At 43.3% G+C, this 15,239-nt stretch overlaps 3 protein-coding genes across 3 annotated transcripts in view; 1 reads left to right on the top strand and 2 right to left on the bottom strand.

Annotated features, from left to right (window-relative positions):
* Positions 1 to 985: 985 nt before the first annotated feature.
* LOC120051391 (protein unc-50 homolog) lies at positions 986 to 5,464 on the top strand. Its single transcript, XM_038998232.1, has 6 exons — positions 986 to 1,081; positions 1,740 to 2,008; positions 3,744 to 3,864; positions 4,058 to 4,197; positions 4,274 to 4,381; positions 5,009 to 5,464. The coding sequence occupies exons 2-6, from the start codon at positions 1,744 to 1,746 to the stop codon at positions 5,143 to 5,145; spliced, it is 771 nt and encodes a 256-aa protein (XP_038854160.1). The 5' UTR covers positions 986 to 1,081; positions 1,740 to 1,743; the 3' UTR covers positions 5,146 to 5,464.
* On the bottom strand, positions 5,345 to 10,298 carry LOC120051390 (inosine-uridine preferring nucleoside hydrolase-like). Its single transcript, XM_038998231.1, has 8 exons — positions 9,988 to 10,298; positions 9,611 to 9,719; positions 9,167 to 9,455; positions 8,256 to 8,455; positions 7,942 to 8,121; positions 6,717 to 6,828; positions 6,413 to 6,549; positions 5,345 to 6,110 (listed from the first exon to the last, which is right to left on the bottom strand). The coding sequence occupies exons 1-8, from the start codon at positions 10,233 to 10,235 to the stop codon at positions 5,760 to 5,762; spliced, it is 1,626 nt and encodes a 541-aa protein (XP_038854159.1). The 5' UTR covers positions 10,236 to 10,298; the 3' UTR covers positions 5,345 to 5,759.
* A 2,518-nt stretch (positions 10,299 to 12,816) lies between these two features.
* The window catches only part of LOC120051389 (inositol polyphosphate-4-phosphatase type I A-like), a 48,694-nt gene continuing 46,271 nt past the window's right edge, over positions 12,817 to 15,239 (bottom strand). Inside the window, exon 23 of the mRNA XM_038998229.1 lies at positions 12,817 to 13,647. Within this exon, the coding sequence (XP_038854157.1) occupies positions 13,515 to 13,647 (133 nt within the window). The 3' untranslated portion in view covers positions 12,817 to 13,514. The remainder of the gene's footprint in view (positions 13,648 to 15,239) is intronic.

The following is a 15,239-nucleotide window of genomic DNA, read 5'->3' as shown; positions in this document are numbered from 1 at the left end:
CGAGGACGATCTGCTGTCCGCCCTATCTCCCTGTAGTGCTGTCTTAGGCGTCTCACAGTACGGACATTGCAATTTATTGCCCTGGCCACATTTGCAGTCCTCATGCCTACTTGCAGCATGTCTAAGGCACGTTCACGCAGATGAGCAGGGACCCTGGACATCTTTCTTTTGGTGTTTTTCAGAGTCAGTAGAAAGGCCTCTTTAGTGTCCTAAACTTTCGAACTGTGACCTTAATTGCCTACTGTCTGTAAGCTGTTAGTGTCTTAACGACCGTTCCACAGGTGCATGTTCATTAATTGTTTATGGTTCATTGAACAAGCATGGGAAACAGTGTTTAAACCCTTTACAATGAAGATCTGTGAAGTTATTTGGATTTTAACGAATTATCTTTGAAAGACAGGGTCCTGTTTCTTTTTTTGCTGAGTTTACAAGACCAGGTGTCGCAGGAATGCCAAGAAGATCATCAGGGACCCCAGCCACCCAAGCCATGCCCTGTTCTACCTGCTTCAATCACTCAGAAGTGGGCAGTACAGGAGCATCATGGCAAAAACTGAAAGACTGGCCAATAGTTTCTACCCTCAGACCATCAGACTGCTGAATAGCCACCACTAGTCAGGTACCTGCAACCCGCTCCCCCCTCCCCCCTGCTACTCCACCTATGGACATTCGCACCGCCCCCCAGTACTCCACCCATCGACATTTCCTGCATGTTGGAGCTCAAAGCCTAAGATTTTCACTCACACCTGCAACCCTGTACATGTGACTAATAAACACTCTGAATCACCTATGCTATACTGCTTTCACACGCATATTCATTATACTGTCTGTTTAATTTTAAAACACATGCAAAAATCCATATCCATACTTTTATTTTGGCTATGTCAGAGGGGAGTGGTGATATGTTATGATAGATTGTACTACAACAAAGCTTGTTTAATTTCTTTCTGACTACAATTCCCAAGATGCAATGTCGAAGCACCTCTTGGTCCCTTACCGGAAGTTTCTACGTGTTCAGTTGTCCGGAAGAGATATTTTTTACTGAGGAAAAGGAACTTTCTTCTAAAAATAGGAGGTTCAGTAGGTACGTTTATTCCAACATTCTTATCTCAGTTTGCAACTAAACCATACATTCAGTTGTAGTCTTGTCTAACGTGCTACTAAGGCCAGCCAATTACATGTACATCAAAGGGTCTATGCCACCGACCTAACGTCAGCTAGCCATAGCTAGCTACTTTGTTTAGTCTAACGTTTGTCTTTTGATACTCGCTGGCACAAATTACTTTAGTTTAAACAATATTGTTGGCACGGAAAACCACAATTTGCCAGCTGACGTTAGCTTTCAAGAGCCATCTAGTTAGCTACTACTAGTCTGTTAGCCTGGCATGTCAACAAAGATCTGAGCACAGTATATCACACTATCTGTCGTGACTGCTGGAGAGTCTGTTACAGACATATCAGATAGCTAGTAAGATGTCCACACTAAACTACCGCAGACAGACTGACAGGATGGACAAGGTCATTTAGGAGATAATCAATGTGACTGTTGCAATGACTTAATGTAATTGCATGGTAAAAGTCAATATTGTACAGGTTCTTGGATGTTGACATAAGCTGACAGTACTGTGTCACCAGGTGAGGCCTATGCAGGGAGAAAGGGAAGACTGCACCTCCACTGTAAATCAAATTCTGTATATCTATGGCTCTGATTTGGTCATCGTGATGCTTTCTGTGTTTCCAAGCACTATGTTGCCGACCACCTCGCCGCAGAACGGAAGCCTGAGTGCCCGCGATGCGGCACGCCACACAGCGGGCGCCAAGCGCTACAAATACCTGAGGAGGCTGCTGCACTTCAAAGCCATGGACTTTGAGTTTGCTGTGTGGCAGATGCTCTACCTGTTCACCTCCCCACAGAGAGTCTATCGTAACTTCCACTACAGGAAGCAGACCAAGGACCAGTGGGCCAGAGACGACCCTGCCTTCCTGGTGTTACTCAGCATCTGGCTCTGTGGTCAGTATCTTGGGTGTTTTTCACAGCAGTCGATCTATAACAATCACTGCCCTTTCTGAACAAGTGTGCTTTATAAAAACAAGAAGTGGGAACTGTGTAGCAATAGTTTGACCACTAAAATAACTTTGCAATTTAGAGAAAGTATAAAAATGCACAACCCAACAAAAAGCAAAGCACCTTTAAAGCATCATATTAAAGCTTTGATTAGAAATGAAGCAGCAACAGAAATCATTAACAAACTCAAAATAGGATGCAATAAGGCTTTCTGTATCGGATGTAACCAGCAATCAAACAGGAATGAATGTATCATTTGGAGTATTAATGCCTGGCTATGGGACCCTCTTTCCATTGACTTGGTCTCATCTCACATGTGATGAAAACAGATCAGAGACATAAAGAGGTTGTGATGAGACTGTGCAGTCTCAAGGAAATGTTTTGATGATCAGTTACTCCACATGCTCGGCAGGTCGCCTAGTGGTTAGAGCGTTGGACTAGTAACCGGAAGGTTGCAAGATCGAATCCCCGAGCTGACGAGGTAAAAATCGGTCGTTCTGCCCCTGAACAAGGCAGTTGGCAGTTAACCCACTGTTCCTAGGCCGTCATTGAAAATAAGAGTTTGTCTTTAACTGACTTGCCTAGTAAAATAAATAAAAAACTGACGAATGACTGAAAGAAATTAATAGTAAGAAGATTGTGGGAGCTGTTTTTGTTAGACTTATACAGTAAAATAAATAACAGACACTTAACACAGAGCTCCAGCCAGTTTTACAATGGCTAACTAGCAATAGGCTGGTGCTAAATATCTCAAACGAAAAGCACCATTTTTGGGACAAATCACTCGCTCAATGCTAAACCTCGTTTAGATCTATTATTGAATAATGTGGCTATTGAGCAAGTTGAGGAGACTAAACTGCTGGGTGTAACCCTAGATAGCAAGCTGTCATGGTCAAAACATGTAGACTAAATGGTTGCTTAAATGGGAAGAGGTTTGTCCGTGATAGGGGTTTGCTCAGCCTTTTGACATCTGTCGTCCAGACAGGTCCTACAGGCCCTAGTTTTGCCGCACCTGGACTTCTGCCCAGTTGTGTGGTCATGTGCGGCAAAGAAGGACATGGGTAAATTGCATTTGGTCCAGAACAAAGCAGCCCGTATCTCACTTAGATATACATGGAGGGAAAGTGTCAGTAACGTGCATGTCAGTCTCTCCTGGCTCAAAGTTGAGGAAAGATTGACTGCATCACTATTGGTCTTTGTACGAGATATTGATGTTGAAGGTACCAAACTGTCTGTTCAACCAGTTCGGACACTAACCGGTACAACACTAGACATGCAAACAGAGGTCTGTTCAGTCCCCAGGTCCAGAACAGAGGCTGGGAAACACACAGTATTAAATAGAGCCATGACTACATGGAACTCTCTGCCACCCCAGGTAAAAAAACAGATAGCACACCTTACTGCACAAAGGGGACTGTGAAGAGAGACAGCCATTTTATATAGCTTGTATTGTAACTTGCATTGTACTATGTATTAGACCTAGATATTGTATGTACTGATATGTACGCTGTGTGTCATTTTAAATGCCTGTATTTCAGTCCTTTACTATGCTTTATGTGGACCCCAGGAAGAGTAGCTGATGGTTTTCCAGCAGCTAATTGGGATCCTAATAAATAACAAATATATTACAATTTACAATATTATCATCTTTATGCTTTTGTCCCTCGTCCTCTGTGTGTAGTGTCCACAGTGGGCTTTGGGCTGGTGCTGGACATGGGCTTTGTGGAGACTCTGAAGCTGCTGCTGTGGGTGGTGTTCATAGACTGCATCGGCGTGGGTCTGCTCATCTCCACACTCATGTGGTGAGTAGAGATTTACAGAAAGAGCTAGATGGACGTAAGGTATATGGAATGGCTGGAAGCATCATATTGTGTGTATGTCTATCTGGTCCCTTCAGATACAGGCTAGAGGTTGTCTTCGGGCTGTGCAAATGTTTAAATGCTGGTCCTTCCCCATGCTCTTCTAAAGGCCCTTTCCTGTCTGCTGTATCCCCAGGTTCATCACCAATAAGTACCTGCTGAAGCCGCCCAGTAAGGACTATGATGTAGAGTGGGGCTACGCATTCGATGTGCATCTCAATGCCTTCTACCCCCTGCTTGTCATCCTGCACTTCCTACAGCTCTTCTTTATAAACCGTGAGTGCAGACTTGTTATTACACATTTCTAACATGTTATGTTGTAACGGTGTCTGATCTCTGCTGTTTGTTTCAGATATCGTAGTGATAAACTCAGACTGGTTCCTGGGGTACTTTGTAGGGAACAGTCTGTGGCTGACAGCCATCAGCTACTATCTATACATCACATTCCTGGGATACAACGGTGAGGCCCCCTATAACAGTTTTATCTATAGCCAAGCACGAGCTAGATGGATCCTATTGGCCCGTTCTAGCATGCATCTGCATATTTCCGTTAAGTGCCCATGTGCTGTAACTCAATTCGCCTTTGCACTCCTTCTAAACAATGTGGTTTTTTACAACTTTGGCAAAGGGTAAAGTCTATAAGACTTAGTCCACTCTGTTCATAACAGATTCTAGTTTTGGGAACAGAAAACTGTATTGAGATCAAATGTTTCAAAACTTGCAGAATGTCGGTCATCCTTCCTCTGCTAGCCACTGGGCTTCATTTTACATTTCAGTCATTTAGCAGATGCTATTATCCAGAGTAATCAGGGTTAAGTGCCTTGCTCAAGGGCATAGACATATTTCCCCCACCTAATCGGCTCAGGGATTCAAACCAGGACCCTTTCGGTTACTGTCCCAATGCTCTTAACCACTAGGCTACCTGCCGCTTCCTCTCACTGCCATATTTGGTAGTGAGTGGAAACGACAAGCGGATGCTTCACCTTTAAAGGGATAGTTCACTGGGGGTGAAACCATCAGACCCTCTAACAATGGTTACGTCTACCAACTGTATATTTACTCCAGTTCCTCTCTCACTGTCCCTCAGCATTGCCCCAACTGCAGAACACAGTGGTTCTGCTCTACCCCTTCGCCCTGCTAGTTCTCCTCTACATCATCTCTCTCTCCCTGGGATGGAACTTCACCAAGGGCCTCTGCTGGTTCTACAAGTACCGCGTCCAGTAGACACTCTGGAGTCAGGACCAGAGCCCACAGACAGGCGGGGGACTCATGGACAATGCTTTCATTCTGGAATGTGATTGGATGGGGTGATGCAGTTTTGTATACTTTGTAAATAATACTTTGGCTGTAAGATACACAAATCGTGGATTGTTTTTAAGATTATATCTCGGTTTGTTTTCTTTTCTTATTTTTAAATATGACGTACTGAAAATCTTGTTTATTGAAGAGAAATAGAAGTAATGAATTTGTATTTCAATTGGATTAAGGGGCGTTTCTCTGAGTGTACATTCCTGAGCACTTTCAATAAAGAGGTTTTACTTCATCCCCCTTTTCATTAACAGGAAAGAAATGCAATCTAAAACAAGTAACTGATGACATTTGCTGTAATATAGTAAGACAATATCAAAAAATTAACATTGTAGAACATTTATTTCCTGATAATGTAAAATGATTGATGGTGATACAGACATATCCACCACCTCAAACTGTCTCCCTCTTATCAAGATCTATCTGTACAAAACTCATTACGAAGAGTGGAATTTGAGCCCTCCCCAAAAATAAACAATTGAAAGCAATATGGGACAGCGGTATAGGTGTAGTTCCCAGCCCAGCGCTTATTACTTCAGGGAGTCCATCAACATCCCCTTGAAGCTCTCCAGGTCCACCGTCCTCATGATGAGAACTTGGTGCTCCTTCTCCAGGACTCCCAGCTTGTCCAGGACCATCATGCCCCGGGTGTAGGTCCCCTGAAGCTCCACGGTAACGGCCACCGGCTCAGACACCCACACAAAACTGTCATCGATGGCCGCCGCCATGGCGTACGAGTCGCACGACACGAAACCCGGGCCAGCCGTCATCTCCCGTTGGTAGCGAGCACAAGTGGCCACGGTGTCCGTGGTGTGTTTGAAGATGCTCTTCATGAAGCGGGCCTTGTCTGAGTCCTGGGCCAGCCAGTTGTCACAGAACGACTGCAGGGTGCAGATTAGAGACGGATGGGACAAGTGGGTTTGGAGAAAAGACAAATCAATTTGCTCAAACAAAATGTATGTAAAATCTTTGTAAAAAGGCTGCAAGAGATATTTCGATAGTAATGAATTGTCTGAGTAAGCCAGTGGATGCATCTCAATAATTGAAAGTGGCCACCTCTCCTTGTCTCATTTCCTCCCATCTGCTCTGATGTGAGAGCTGGACCAGTGCTTACAATTAGCCTGGTAGTGTGTGAGCCTTTATTTAGTCTGTATAGGTAGATGACCAGAACCTGTGGTCTTACCCATGGTAGCTTGTTCTCACAGCAGAACTCCCAGGTAGCGATGTAGGTTGGACAGAAGAAGCGGTTCAGGACGATGTAAGCAGCCTCCGGGTCGGCAGCAAAGTTGAACTCTCCACACACTGTGGTGTTCCCCCTCGCTGCAAACACAAATAACAATATCCAAGAAACAAATACGTTATTATTAGGTAATTATTATTTATATCATTTCATAACATCCTACCAGGTCAATTGACTGTATGACAAAGTATGTTGATAACAAGTCACTAGGCCTATGCAAATTGCATTATAGACATAAACCCCTTACAGTCAGTGTTGCCTCCCATGATGAAGAGACCTTTGAGTTTCTGAGGGAGGGTGGGGTCAATCTTCACTGCAAGGGCCAGGTTGGTCAACGGGGCCATAGCTACCAGGCACACCTAGACAGAGAAACAACACTGAGTCAATCCATCTACAATGAATGGTCAACGAAGCACTAGTCCTTGTTATAAACTGGTCCTGAGCATCTCAAACTAAGAGCATTGTATTTGGTACAAATCATTCATTAAGTGCTAGACCTCAGCTGAATCTGGTAATGAATGGTGTGGCTGTTAAACAAGTTGAGGAGACGGAGTTACCTTAGGTTGTAAACTGTCATGGTCAAAATGATAGATTCAATGATTGCAAAGATGGGGAGAGGTCTAGCCGTAATAAAGAGATGCTCTGCTTTTTTGACACCACACTCCAAAAAGCAATTTCTGCAGGCTATAGTTTTGTCTAATCTTAATCATTGTCCAGTCGTGTGGTCCAGTGCTGCAAGGAAAGACCTAGTTAAGCTGCAGCTGGCCCAGAACAGAGCGGCACGTTTTGCTCTTCATTGTAATCAGAGGGCTGATATAAATACTATGCATGCCAGTCTCTCTTGGCTAAGAGTTGAGGAGAGACTGACTGCATCACTTCTTTTTAAGAAACAATGTGTTGAAAATCCCAAATTGTTTCCATAGTCAACTTACACACAGCTCTGACACACACACACACACACACACACACACTTATCCCACCAGACATGCCACCACGGGTCTTCTCATAGTCCCCAAATCCAGAAGAAATTCAAGAAAATGTACAGTATTATATTGAGCCCTTATTGCATGGAACTTCCTTCCATCTCATATTGCTCAAATAAACAGCAAACCTGGATTTAAAAAATAAAGCGACACCTCGTGGCACAACGCCTCTCCCCTATTTGACCTAGATAGTTTGTGTGTATGCATTGATATGTAGGCTACATGTGCCTTTCTTTAAATGTATGTAGTTCTGTCCTTGAGCTGTTCTTGACTAATGATGGTCTGTATTATGTCATTCTGTATTATGTTTCATGTTTTGTGTGGACACCAGGAAGAGTAGCTGCTGCTTTTGCAACAGCTAATGGGGATCCTAGTAAAATACCAAAATACCTTGTTTGGATTCCAAGCCCCAATGCAAAGACATTTCTTATAGATCTAGGGGTGCTGGGGTTTGGTTTTAGCCTAGGAACCGAACCCTTTTGTACCGACCTCTCCAGGGTTCTCATTGACCAGCCTGATGATGGCTTCCACAGCCCCTTCTGTCTGCAGCAGCTCCAGGCCCGGGGCATCTGGGTCAGGGGCGTCCCCCAGCCCATCCTGCCCGTGGAAGGAGCCTGCCGACAGGGGGTGGCCCACCAGAGGCTCCGCAGCTCCACTGAACACTGGGATCTAACGCAACACAGCAGATATAATACACACTGATATTAGTCTATAATAGAGCATAAGCTTACCACCAAAATTGTATGATCATTAAACAACGATTTGATTCGTAACGAAGTGAGCAGTCTTTCCACCAGGCCTACCTCAAGTCTCTGGCAGACCTTGAGGACGCGCAGTGTGTTCCTGCAGGAGTTTTCCAGGGAGGTGTTGCCGCTTACACAGGTGATCCCCAGGACCTCCACGTTGGGGGCTGCGAGAGCCATCATGATGGCCTGAGCGTCATCCACCCCCGTGTCCACGTCAAGCACCAGTTTCTTCTCGGACCTCCTCGGATCCTTGAACGCTTAGAGGTGCATTCAATGACATAGTCAAAACAGCAGTAACATTAAATGGGACATTACACTCCAAAATCTAAGTTTGTCAACAATTTCTTTACCCGCAAGATTGTGCTTGACGATAGTTTGACTGTCGCTGCGGACGTGTCTTCTTTGAAAGACTAAAGCATGTCTGCTACACCTTGTCATGCACCTTGATATCGGAATGAATGGAGAAGACACACAGTACAGTATAGGAATTGAATCATAAGTTATCAGGCTGAGTCGAGCAGCCGTAAAGAATATCTGATATTGCCTATATGGAAACCCCATGTGTAACCCTGCCAGCTATACATTTTGCTGTTGGAACTGGCTTCTCAATGCATTTTTGGAATTGACCGGGCTAACGTTCTGTGCATAGAAATATAACTATATTTCTCATGGTTCTGTGCTACACGAAACCCATGGACCAATGTCCTGCGCATGTAGGTGGATACACAGGTCAAAAGGTTGGTAAACTGTAGCCTGTTATTACCAAGCGGATTACCACTGGAGTCCACGTAGCGAACCGGAGTGTAAGCTCACAAGACTTTCGGGTGGTTGTTCGAGGTCAGGTAAAAAAATAAACCACCACCACTACGCCGCTGTATGTGAGGGTGTAACATCCCCAACGTTGTGGCAACGTAATGGCAATGCTCCGTCCTTAACATAATAGCCAGTATTATGTCAGAAATACTAACCAGATCCAGGCCGCCTTTTCCTTGCCTGTTCTCTTAGCTTTGTGTCGGTGTCCATCACCATTCGAATCCCTTTGGTCACCTCTTGTTTCTTTCGCTCACATTTTGGAGGACAGTTCATTGTCGCTGCAATGTTGTGAATGTCCTTCGGTAGGATGACTTTTCCAGTTACTTTGGTGAGCTCTTCGATCACCAAACTTTTGTTGCCATCGTACTTTGTCAGCAATTCTGAACACTTGGCGCGTTCAGCCGGACATAGTTGTCTCCTCTTGGGGTAGTGCTTGAATGCAGCCTGTACAAGAACATTCCTTTATATACGTGTGAACAACCATCAACCAGTAATTGTTATTATGTGATAGTCCTACTGTATTTTATCATAACAGGAAGACTATAAAATGCATCATGGTATTGCCAACTGGAATTGAACCCATTATGTTGACCACTCACCTCACTGACTTCATGGTTGTGTATTTTGACCATTTCCTTTACAACTAATCTCTCTCCATCCTCTGTAGTTTTGACTTTGATTAAAGCTGGGCATCCAACCCTGCAGGTACTGTAGAGACAACGAGCCTACTTTAACATTGTTCGAACAATGTAAAACGAAATACATTTCTAATTAAAAAACAGTTTTTTTATACTGTCCCCACTACAACAACAAAAAATATGTTCTCTTGTCCTGGAAAACATTACATTGAAATACTCTTATTATGACGGACGGTGGCTGCAAAACAGTGCCCCCTGTCATCAGATCTAGCAGATATGTAGGCTACATGACCATGGATACAAGCAAAAAAAGTCATCTAGAAATGGAAGTTAGCTACCTCGTTTTCGGACGCACTCCTTTAGAATGTGATAAGAAATTTCTGCCACCGTGTATACAAGTCAGATGTATGTTCACATACTTCAACTCAGGATTGTAATGGTGCCTTGGATTTAATCGTTTGACTTTTTCAATTGTTCTTGCGTCGCGGCGGTAAAACTGGACAAAATTCTCATTTTCGAATGCGGTGACCGCATTATTAAAGTCTGTATAATTTGAGTATGTCGACCCAACATTAAGAGAAGCCATTCCTCTGCGCGAAACAAAGACGTCCTTTCACGGAACCGCAGCCACTGCTACCGAGTTCTTCTTATTACCCCCTTTTTGTTCGTTCCGAAGTGTGCAAACCAGATGTTGAGTGTATTACTGCCACCGTCTGGACTGGAGTGTGATTGAGCGTAATAGTGGACAATGAATGTGGACTGCTTATGTCTGCCAAGGTTGTGTTCTTAGCAGACTGTGTAGTTCCCCAAAACCTTTTCCTAACGCAGTCAAACGTATTAAAAATACCAATGGACGTATCCTGAACAGTGGAAGAATATGTGATCTATATATTCCAGAGATGTTTTAGTCAAAATAAAATGTGTCCAATATTAACGATCAAATAGAAAGAATACAGTGTTACAAATGGGGCTAAAGGCTGAGTAGATGTGCATTCATTGTGCGTGACCACTATGGGCCTGACAGTTGTCCAAGGAATTCAACCCGGCACTCCTTTGTAAGAGAAGTGAAAAATAAACCCAATTACCGCCACCTCTGGAAATGAGACGCTGATCTCCATAGTGTGCCGTATGCCAATGGTGCTGCCATTGTCTTCAAGTAGCACTGTATTTTAGGAATCAAAATGTGTTGAACCTGGTTTCTTTCTAGTTGTGACTATGAGTACATCTTTGGATCACGCCACAGACATTATAACTGGCTTCATATCTCTACAGCTTTGCTACTGTATAACAAGTGGCATCTTGCAGAGAACAAAAAAAAAATCCTAGTAGCCAGACACAAGGTCTTTTGTTTTACTGTGGCTGTGACCTAGCTGGATGACATTTCACTCTAGCTAGAGTCACCCAGATAAGATTCTGGAATAGAATGAATTGCAATGAGAAGAACGGAACATTCCAACAGCTTGATGTAAACTTTCAAGTCTTCCATTACAAAGACAAAACAAAGACGTTGAACATTATTTTATTAGCGTCAGATATTGATGAAAGCTTCATCTAAAGCAACAGTCAGGCCTATACAGTTATCCTCTTTGTGCAGGATACAAGATATGCGCTCATTACAATAGAAAGAAATACAAATCCAATCCCAACACTTATTGAAATATACCCTATAGTATAGTACATAAATGCAAAATAAAGTCTACAGATAGCAGAATATGTTTCCAATAATACTAAAAATATTTATGAGCATGAAAAGACACTACAGTAAACGTACACAAACTGCATCTCACAGTTGAGTTTATGGGTGCCTGTTGAAAAGCAAACATTATATGTGAAGCTTTGATACATACACACACACACACACGACTCATTTGTAGGGTCAAGTCTCCTCTGGCTCAATTGTGTATCAAATTGCAATCTCATTAAATGTTGCAAAACAGAAAGTCGGCATTGCCGCTTGGTGGTGAAAATAGACATGACAAATATGTAGTTGTTGAGCAGCACAGTTTCCAGATTAACGTACAATGTAACTCCCATACCGATAACATTCTGACTATTTATTTTTACCCTGGTCAACAACGCCTGCCAACAAGACAATCCTAAAATAACAGTGCAACAAATGCAGAAAATGATCTTAAAGAAAAGTGCTTCTTGGGTGTTTAAATGGTTTACTACTGGCCTTTACTTGGTTCAACATTAGAACAGAAAATAATCTACTCGATTTCCTTTACAAGTCAATGTTATATAATGTATTATGTTTCCTTTGTTACCCTCAAACCCAACTTTTTCCAGAAATAAACTTGGAAAAAGAGGGAAGTGGATCTTTCTAGAACATTCATAGCTTTTCATATTACTCTAAGTCTTAAAGGAATAGTTCAGGATTTTGGCAATGAGGCCATCTTTGTGCTAAGCTAGTTAGCATTGGCTCGCGAAACTACCGCTAACTTCACCCGACTCCCGGGTGAACTCGTGCCAAAATCCCAAACTATCCCTTTAAGACAGTGCTAAGTCTTCACAGTGAGCTGCCAGATAATGCCACACAGCTAAATCCATTCACAATCACAACCCTTCATTTGGCAAAGAAGTTAAACGCAGGCTTTCCAGATATGAAAAGGGAAACAGTACATAGGTGAGGTACGCATCAGACACTGAAAGCTCTGGTTGGTCTTGGGTTGCCATTGCAGTCTGTGGGACGTTTCTTAAACTATGGGTCGGGTTCCAAAGTGGGCCCTGGGCATGCAAGAGGTGGGTCGTGAGTTATGAGAATACATCTCTAATCACGCACTATTTCGTCTTCATTTGGGTCGCTGGTGAACCATTTGGGTCACAGGAGGATGGTCAATTTCTTATTTAATTCTGGAGCTGAAACCGTTGAAAGATCCCCTGCTCTACAGGATTAGAGTACTGCTAAATCCACGTGGGGAAGGAACCCTTCATCAAGTCCATCAGACTGGCTTGACTTCCACAATGTGTAAGCCTCCCGGGTGGCGCAGTGGTCTAGGGCACTGCATCGCAGTGCTAGCTGCGCCACCAGAGTCTCTGGGTTCGTGCCCAGGCTCTGTCGCAGCCGGCCGCAACCGGGAGGTCCGTGGGGCGACGCACAATTGGCATAGCGTCGTCCGGGTTAGGGAGGGTTTGGCCGGTAGGGATATCCTTGTCTCAGTATGTAAAAATGTAATAAAATGTATGCACTCTACTGTAAGTCGCTCTGGATAAGAGCGTCTGCTAAATGACTAAAATGTAAAATGTAATGTAGTCCATACGTAAAACACTCCCTAAATAAGGACTCTGAAATGCATAGGCTCTGGCCAATGACGCCAACCAAATGTACGAATCCCAGTTTACATGTTAACTATGGGTTGAGAGACAACTTTCAACATAGTCAGCATGAAGTAGCATCGTCCCAGTATGAACGTTTGGTGACCTATAGATTGCCTGAGGCTCTGAAAAGAACTAAAAGTCATCACTGTGTATAGTGGTAAAGAATCAGTGACCGTCTTTTCAGGAAAACGACCTCCTTGCTGTATCTTGACTACCCTAAAAACGTGATGTAACCAGACAGTGTTGTTACTAGTCCCACCTGACTTATCTACAACTTCAGAACAATCTAGAAAGGTATGCATGTGAGGTCTGAATAAATTCTATATATCGTTTCTCAACTAGTAGTGGTTTGGCATTTTCCCCATTCCACGGTTTTTGATATTTGTCTTCGAAATGGAAAATATGCATCGATTCAGTGCACAGGTATTTACCACAGGACTTCTGCAGCTACAGTAGGTTGAAGACCATCTAACCATTGATTCATTTTTTTTTTATGCTGCCATTGTTGTTGCTGTCCCTATTACAATAGAATATATTATGATCCAAATCAAGTCTCAACCTTCCCAAACGTTCCGTCGGGGGGCCTGTAATGTTTGGGGAAGGCCTTGAGCTGCAGACAGTTAAAAGCATACTTGCGACATCCCACGTTCTTCATGGTATTCTCCCGTCTGCAGCCCTCACTGGGAAAAAGGAGGAGGGAGGGAGGGCAAGCACAGAGAGAGAGGATGACAGCAAAGTGAAGAAAACAAAACAAAAAAGGGCTTGTGTTAAAAGACAATGAGAAACCCAAAAACCAACCAACACATTGACGCCACTGTCAGAGAAACATGGGGGCAACAGCTAAAGCGAACGGTCGGACGGATGGTTCCGGGACATGGGGAATATCGGAATGTTGGAGGGAGGGGTACAGAACACTAATACTGTGTACAGAAGACGTGCTTTCTACATAGAGTTACGAGCACCACAGATAAAGTGAAACAAGAGCAATAGCAAAACTCACGGACTTAAATGTTCTACATTCTAATTTCAATGCAACAGTTCCATTCCAGGGAAAACAAACAGAACTGCACTATTCAAATACTCTATAGTGAAGTATACACCTTCTCCTCTGATACATTTGGCATGACGTTTATTATATAACAACATTAAAGCTGATTCTTTGGGCTGCTGACTAATTGACTGCTATTGCACTTTCCAGAGAGAAGCATTAGAGAGAAAGGGAGAAAAGTCTACTATTTCAGAGAGAAAGGGAGAAATGCATACCATTTCAGAGAGAAGCAGAAAGGGAGAAAAGTCTATTTCAGAGAGAAGCATTAGAGAGAAAGGGAGAAACGTATAGTATTTCAGAGCATATTCATAAATGGTTATCCAAGCAATCCTGATATTGGGTTGGAACTGGGCAAAGTACCAGACAAGGGTTAATACAAAGATATCTGGAACAGCAACTAGAATTTCTCCCTCTCATTATAAAGTGACACCTGCATGAAGATGATGTAATCACATCAAACTCTCTATAAGAATACATATATTTAGCAAACGTGAGCATTTAGACATACAAGCATGAAAATATAATGCAACGCAATATAAATATATTCTCCATAGTCAAAAGCGCTAAGGAATTCAAGAGAAACAGAAAAATAAAACTTGAGAATTGAGTCATGAACTTGGTTTTAGTTGGAATATTCCTGGATTTAGCATCACTATGGTTACAACATATTTAACGCAGTGGGTTTCTTCATCGGAATTAAATACACCGGCAGAACAAACTGTCACCAGCACATTCTGCAATTCTCTACAACTGAAGAATGGTCTCCTAATTGCATGTATCCCCAGAACGGAGCAATCCAACTTTTCATAGGACCTACTGGGTGACAAGCTTCTGTAGTATCATTACCAACCAGCAGGACGAGCTATTTCACATTTGGTTGAAGCAAACGACATCCTAATATTGTACATACTGGGGTTGCGTCTTAAACAGTGCCCTATTCCCTATTAAACAGTGCCCTATTCCCTATATAGTACACTACTTTGACCATGGCCTATAGGGCGCTACGTAGGGAATAGTGTGCCATTTGGGACAGACCTTGGGTGCTGCTCTCATGGAGCACATTTTCCCCTGGCTGTCCCTCAGCTCTCCTCCCCTGGCTGTCCCTCAGCTCTCCTCCCCTGGCTGTCCCTCAGCTCTCCTCCCCTGGCTGTCCCTCAGCTCTCCTCCCCTGGCTGTCCCTCAGCTCTCCTCCCCTGGCTGACAGTCAGATGGTGTTTTATGGGA

Source organism: Salvelinus namaycush, chromosome 7 (genome assembly GCF_016432855.1).
Source record: "Salvelinus namaycush isolate Seneca chromosome 7, SaNama_1.0, whole genome shotgun sequence".
Classification (NCBI taxonomy): domain Eukaryota; kingdom Metazoa; phylum Chordata; class Actinopteri; order Salmoniformes; family Salmonidae; genus Salvelinus; species Salvelinus namaycush.
The sequence above is the reverse complement of the archived record's forward strand: the minus strand, read 5'-3'. Positions and strand labels throughout refer to the sequence as shown.

What these genes read in the sequence shown, in the direction of transcription:
- LOC120051391 (XM_038998232.1), top strand. Translation starts at nt 1,744, where the DNA reads ATGTTGCCGACCACCTCGCCGCAGAACGGAAGCCTGAGTGCCCGCGAT. An exon ending in CTCATCTCCACACTCATGTG is followed by an intron (nt 3,865 to 4,057) that starts GTGAGTAGAGAT and finishes CTGTATCCCCAG; the next exon opens with GTTCATCACCAATAAGTACC. An exon ending in CACATTCCTGGGATACAACG is followed by an intron (nt 4,382 to 5,008) that starts GTGAGGCCCCCT and finishes ACTGTCCCTCAG; the next exon opens with CATTGCCCCAACTGCAGAAC.
- LOC120051390 (XM_038998231.1), bottom strand. Translation starts at nt 10,235, where the DNA reads ATGGCTTCTCTTAATGTTGGGTCGACATACTCAAATTATACAGACTTT. An exon ending in GGAGTGCGTCCGAAAACGAG is followed by an intron (nt 9,720 to 9,987) that starts GTAGCTAACTTC and finishes TTGTCTCTACAG; the next exon opens with TACCTGCAGGGTTGGATGCC. An exon ending in ACAACCATGAAGTCAGTGAG is followed by an intron (nt 9,456 to 9,610) that starts GTGAGTGGTCAA and finishes GTTCTTGTACAG; the next exon opens with GCTGCATTCAAGCACTACCC.